The 6127-nt window shown below is 38.1% G+C and overlaps 1 protein-coding gene across 1 annotated transcript; it reads right to left on the bottom strand.

Annotated features, from left to right (window-relative positions):
- Positions 1–1258: 1258 nt before the first annotated feature.
- On the bottom strand, positions 1259–2578 carry LOC137624627 (uncharacterized). Its single transcript, XM_068355585.1, has one exon. The coding sequence runs from the start codon at positions 2576–2578 to the stop codon at positions 1259–1261; it is 1320 nt and encodes a 439-aa protein (XP_068211686.1).
- Between the last annotated feature and the right edge of the window lie 3549 nt (positions 2579–6127).

Below are 6127 nucleotides of genomic sequence, written 5' to 3'. Positions count from 1 at the left end.
ACTTCTGGTTTAGAGAGGAAAGCCCCACACGACTTTCCTGCTCTAGGACCAGGACAACAACGCACATGCTCCATCGTTTGCACACGAAGGGCCAACACTAACGAGTTACAGAAACCCTGGATAAACGCAAGGGGAACGAACTGAGAACACTTTGCGAAAACGCACTATCGCAGAAAGAACACAAGTCCGCACACTGGGAACACGTGGGATCACAACGCGCCAAAGGATCGAGAGTTAAGCGAGAGGGTGAGATGTTTCGCATCTCACGACCAAGAACTTAAATGAGATCCTGACCCGGGAAAAGCAGTGACCTGCCCTAATCCGGGCCGCAGGACTTATCCTGGCGGCGGGGGTAGAAACTATCGGGAGCGAGATAGGGGGGGTAACGCGGGAAATCTTGGTCGAGATTGAGAGAGGTCAAGGACCCTCCTAAGGAAGTAATTCGAGGTAAGTATTCGTGTTGGAACAAATATATATATATATATATATATATATATATATATATATATATATATATATATATATATATATATTTTATATATATATATATTGTGTGTGTGTGTATGAGAGAGAGAGAGAGAGAGAGAGAGAGAGAGAGAGAGAGAGAGAGAGAGAGAGAGAGAGAGAGAGAGATCCTGTGTAAATTTAGGCAGGTAAACTGAAATAGTGTCGTAAAGATACATGGGTTACACAGAATTATCGACAACAATTAAATATATTATCTATACGTAGTATAGACGCCCAATTATCTTCATTAAGAGTATCCGATACACTTTCTTTTTTATATTCTCATGCCTTCTTTCTATGGACTTTGTTTTAGCTTTGCAATTTACTTTGAATATTTTGTTTTAGGTTTGGCACGTTTTTATCTTCAAAATATAAGATACTTTTGCTTGAGTGTCATACCTGATGAAAATATCAATTTGTGTTTCATAGTCTTTGTAAGTATTTATCAAAACAAATAGATGATAGTTTTGAGTCATGAATGTTATACTGATAACGATACACAAGAATGCCAGGATTATAGAGATTTATTTCTGCACATCTTTTATATTAAAAATATGTAACATTTTTGGAAGCTAAATTAATGTTTACATTAATAATGAAAAAAAAATGTAGGCTACGTTACAAATTAATTAAAAACTGAATGAATATTTACATCACAAAAGAAAGAAAAGAATGAATGGATATTTACATTGAAAATGAAAGAAAAACATTAATGATTTCAGTGAAAGAAACAAAAAATGGGTACTATTCATTATAATTCCTCTTCATCAGATGATTCTAGATTTATAACAAAAGAATCAACAAAATTGTCGATGGCTAAATCTCTTGAAGTGTCATCCCTTTGAAGAGTCTCTGCGTGGTTAACTGCATTTTTCCAATTTTCCGGTGTTACTTGCTGTAACGCTTCACTTATAAGAGATTTGAGATCAGACATTTTAAAATTATTTTTCTTTGCCACATACTGTTTGACTTGGCTCCATATTAATTCAATTGGGTTATATTGACAATGATATGGAGGAAGTCTTACCACTTTGTGGCCGTGCTTACTCGCAATAATGTCAATTTCGTACTTGCGTGGCCATCTTGACGTATGCTGTTTTACCATAGCAAGCAGATCATCCTTCAAGAGATCGTCTCCGGGGGTTTCTCCTTTCTTGATAAGCCAGTCTTTAATTACAGCTTTTCTATCGGATGTCGTAGGCGGTTTATCAATTTGGAAAGAGTGATAGGATGCATTGTCCATCACTATGATCGATGATGGCGGTATATTGGGAATCAATTGGGAAATGAACCACTCCTTGAATACAGTACGATTCATTTGTTTGTGGTAATCGCCATCGTTTTTAGACCGGAAAACAAGTTCACAGTTTGGAACAAACCCGCGTTCGGTCCCAGCATGAAGAACGATTAACCGACTACCTTTCCCAGTAGGGGGTTTAATACCGGTGGCATTTTCTGGATTGATGTCAATCCAACATTTCCCAACGGTATGGTTTTGGTTAATCCAAGTCTCGTCCAAGTATACAAAGGATTTATAGCCACTGGTTTTTAATGCTTTCATTTCTCTTAAAAACTTAGTTCTGGCTGAGGCTACATCTTTTCTCTCCAGTAGAAATTTTCTTCCATTAACCTTGCTGTACCAAAAGCCAATTTCATGAAGAACTTTGTGAACAGAATCCCTGGAACCTTTAAACTCAATATTTTCTTTTAATTCAGCTGTTATTGAGTCAAGCGTTGGAACTTCCTTCCTTGCATTAAAGTCTAAAACTGTTCTACGCAAAACGATCTTGTCAAAATCATCTAAATTTGTCACGGTTCTTGGTTGTTGCTTCTTCTGTTCAACGAAAATTGGTTTACCGTATCTCTCTCCCGTTACTTTTCCTAATTTGCAAATCCTGCTGATTGTCCCCTCCGGTATCATTGTTGCTTCCGAGGCGCGTTTCAGTGTTTTTCTAACATCCATAACGGGTCCATTGTTTGCCTTTTCTTTGTCAAAGTACTTCACGATCCTATAAATTATTTCTCGAGCCTGGGGATGAAGGCTAATGCGGGAACGAGGACTTCCTTCCATGTTCTTGGTAGGGCGACAGACTCCTTAATGACTGACTGTTTTGGTTGAGCCGTCTTTATGGAGACACACGCTGTTTGACATATTCATACCCTGAGGTCAGCTTAACGCCCGAGAAGGATGTGGCAGTGCTGTAAAATTTTCTGCCACGTTTAAGAAGAAACTTGAAATTTTATTGTTATTGAAAGTAAAGAAATTACGAGGGCATTTAATAATCGCGAATATTTATTATTAATTAATTATATTTACATTTTTTTAACTTAGGCTGCCTCCATACACCATACAACGTGATGGTAATATTTGATATGGCATCGCCGCTCCCGGCCCAAACCCAGCCTTGTTCGCCTTACAGGATCCGATAGTTTAATCTATTTCATTTGACACTCCCTTATTATGTTTTTGTTTACTCTCTTATATATCCTCCTTCATTTCATTTTCCTTTCTCTTTTATACATCTTTCTCTCTTTTTAAGCTTTCACTTTTACTTTATACATCTGTTTATTTTTAAAGGTCCGCCGTTTCTTTTTCCTTGCTGGAAATATTTGAATATCACATTACAGTAATGACAAACATTTCCAATATGATATGACAATACATAATAAATATTTTTCAGTATCACATTTGGTACGTAAATCGACCAGTTAACCAATATCACATGTAGTAATGGTGAAAGCTCAGTAACACATATTACAGTAATATATATTTTCAATATCACGTTACCTACACCAACCAATAAAGCAATATATATCATATGTATTAGTAATGATGAGGGATCAGTATCACATATTACAGTTACAGTAATGATAAACATTTTCAATATCACATGGTTCCGACCGTGGTTCCTACATCAATCAATAAAGCAGTATATATCATATGTATTAGTAATGATGAGGGATCAGTATCACATATTATAGTTACAGTAATGATAAACATTTCCAATATCACATGGCTCCTACATCAATCAGTAAAGCAGTATCACATATATTAGAGATGGATCAAACCAGCAGTATGACATATTAGTAACGGTAATAATTAAAATAAAGCTTCAGATAGGGTTTATTTAAATGTTTTTATTAAAAAACTATATGTTGATATTTTTATCACTCAAAGCACTATGTCTGTGTGAAATTAGTTCCCCTGCTTTCGAAAAAAAGTCTTTCAGAAGGTACAGAAGTAGCTGGAATGCGTAGAAACTTTTTAGCTAAGGCATGCAGCTTTGGAAAAAGTACACTATGCATTTTCCACCATTTCAATGGGTCCTCATCCCGGGGAATTATTGGTTCCTCGAGGTACCACCTCAATTCAATGTGAGGCCCTATGCTTGTCAATCGTTGTGATTTCATAGTTGTTTCCACTTTAGCATCAAAGCATTGCCAGAGTGATCCCCGTTTAGCCTGCACTTCATTTATGTGGCTCTCTGTCTCTGACGACTGGGATACATGAGGTACTGGCACAGACTCGTTTATCTCCTCTTGAGACTATTCACTGCGCATTAAATTCATAATTCTCTCTTCAGTCACCTTCACATTTCCCATGTCAACAAAAGACACTTTTTTTAAACCTCACGTCTAGCAACGTTGCTGCTCCCAGCTGGAACACCTTTTCCACTGTTGCAAATCTTTTTTGCAACTGTTTTTGCAGTTCAGTGCCAAAACCTGTTCTCATGTGAGCATTTGAGTTTATGCACTGCTGAAGTGCCCTCGTAATTGGAATAACCTTTGACAAGGATGTGAAATTTTCTGTGGACATTTCTCTCGTTGCCTCTTCAAACGGTCCCAGTAGCAACACTGCACCTTTTACAACTTCCAGTTCCTCACTACTAAGGCACATGTTGCTTTTCCCTAACAAACACAAAGTGGTGGTAATGCTTCATGCTGTTCGAGAAATCTTTCCATCATATAAAACGTCGAGTTCCACCTGGTGTCAACATCCATTATTAACTTTTTCCTTTCCACTCCATTTTGGTTTTGAATTTCACTTAGTTTGTCTGTTGCCTTCACGCTGTGAAGCGCATTTTTTCTTGTGACAGCTTTTTCATTTGTGTTTTTTATTGAATCTTGCACAACGAGATTCAGTGTATGCGCAAAACATGGCTGTTGTTTTATTTGCATGTATTTTGTTACTGCTGCCACAATATTTGCTGCATTATCAGTAATAATGCAGCATACTTTATCAAGAATTTCCCATCGAGTGCAAATGCGTTTTAGTTCATCAGCAATATTTTCTGCTGTGTGATCCACTTTCAAACGAGCCGTTTCTAATACAGCTGATTTTAAATTGCACTCTTGAGTTAATGTAATGAGCAGTCACGGTGATAAAGCCCCTAGTTTGCCTTGAAGTCCATAGATCTGTTGTGAGAGATACATGTGGTGTTTCTCTTAGCTCGCCCTGAACTTGTTTCACAGCTTCATCATACATTGCAGGCAAATATTTTCTAGTCAGATCCCTCCGGCTAGGCATAACATACCGAGGATCTAGACCATGAACAAAATTTTTGAATCCTTTGTCTTCGACAATGGATATTGGCTGCAAGTCAGTTGCAATCATTTTAATGAGCAGTTTATAAAGTTGTTGCTTTTTCAAACCTCCTTCCTTATAGCCATCTTTTTTAGCAAATACATCAGGCAGAGTTTGCTGGGCAAAGTGGCTTGATGTGGCTTGCGATTGAGAGAATGTTGCAGGTGAACCAGGTGAATTATTTTCTTTCTGTTCTGCATATTGTAAAGGGTGCTTCGACTGAATATGCTTCATCATAGAACTTGTAGTTCTATTGTAAGCTAACGTTTGCTTACATATCAAACACTTAACGGTGGTGGGGGAATCCTGTTCCATGAAGTCCCACACAGGACTCTTTCTTGCACGTTTTGCGGCTGGCTGCATGATTAGAATCAAAGTCCACGGACGAAATCTGAGAAGGAAAAAAATCTGTGTATTTTCACTTAGTAATTCTGCTTAGAAGCATAAAGAAATGTTTCTTCTAAGTTGAAAGTGAATTCGAAATTAAAAGGAATTCGTGGCTTATTTGAAAAAAAAAATGTATGTCACGTGTATTTGTGACAATTTCTCATAATTACTACTATTTACTGTCATAAATACATGCGTGTTATGGTATGTACACGTTTTATAACTGTCCTCTAAATGCAACGTTAGAAATGCTTTATATACAATGCACTGAACTGTACACTTACATTAAAATGAGGCAATTCAGGCGATTCCGACACCGACGACGAGATCTTCCTATAACCACTGACAGTTATTGACTGATGATCGATCCCTGACCCTGAGCGGTCAGCAAGCTGACCCCAGGTCGGTGATCTTGATGAACGAGTCATGATCACGTGCGCCGAACGGCTGGCGGATAGGGAGCAGAGTGGAGTCGATTTTCTGTGGATTTGAGTCGACTCCGGGATCGCTAAGGTAGACTCGCCAAGATCGATTCCCGAGTCGATTTCTGCCCCCCACTATTGTTTGGTGAGAGTCCAGTAGGGGGTGAGCCCGAGATGTACAGATTAACTGACTAGGTTGGTCAGCCAGCCACAACTACAGCTTGTG

The sequence above is a fragment of the Palaemon carinicauda genome, chromosome 31 (genome assembly GCF_036898095.1).
Source record: "Palaemon carinicauda isolate YSFRI2023 chromosome 31, ASM3689809v2, whole genome shotgun sequence".
NCBI classification, from domain to species: Eukaryota; Metazoa; Arthropoda; class Malacostraca; order Decapoda; family Palaemonidae; genus Palaemon; species Palaemon carinicauda.
This window is presented reverse-complemented; position numbering and strand designations above follow the sequence as displayed.

Bases quoted from the DNA above. Each gene is read 5' to 3' on its own strand.
- LOC137624627 (XM_068355585.1), bottom strand. From the start codon at position 2,578: ATGGAAGGAAGTCCTCGTTCCCGCATTAGCCTTCATCCCCAGGCTCGA.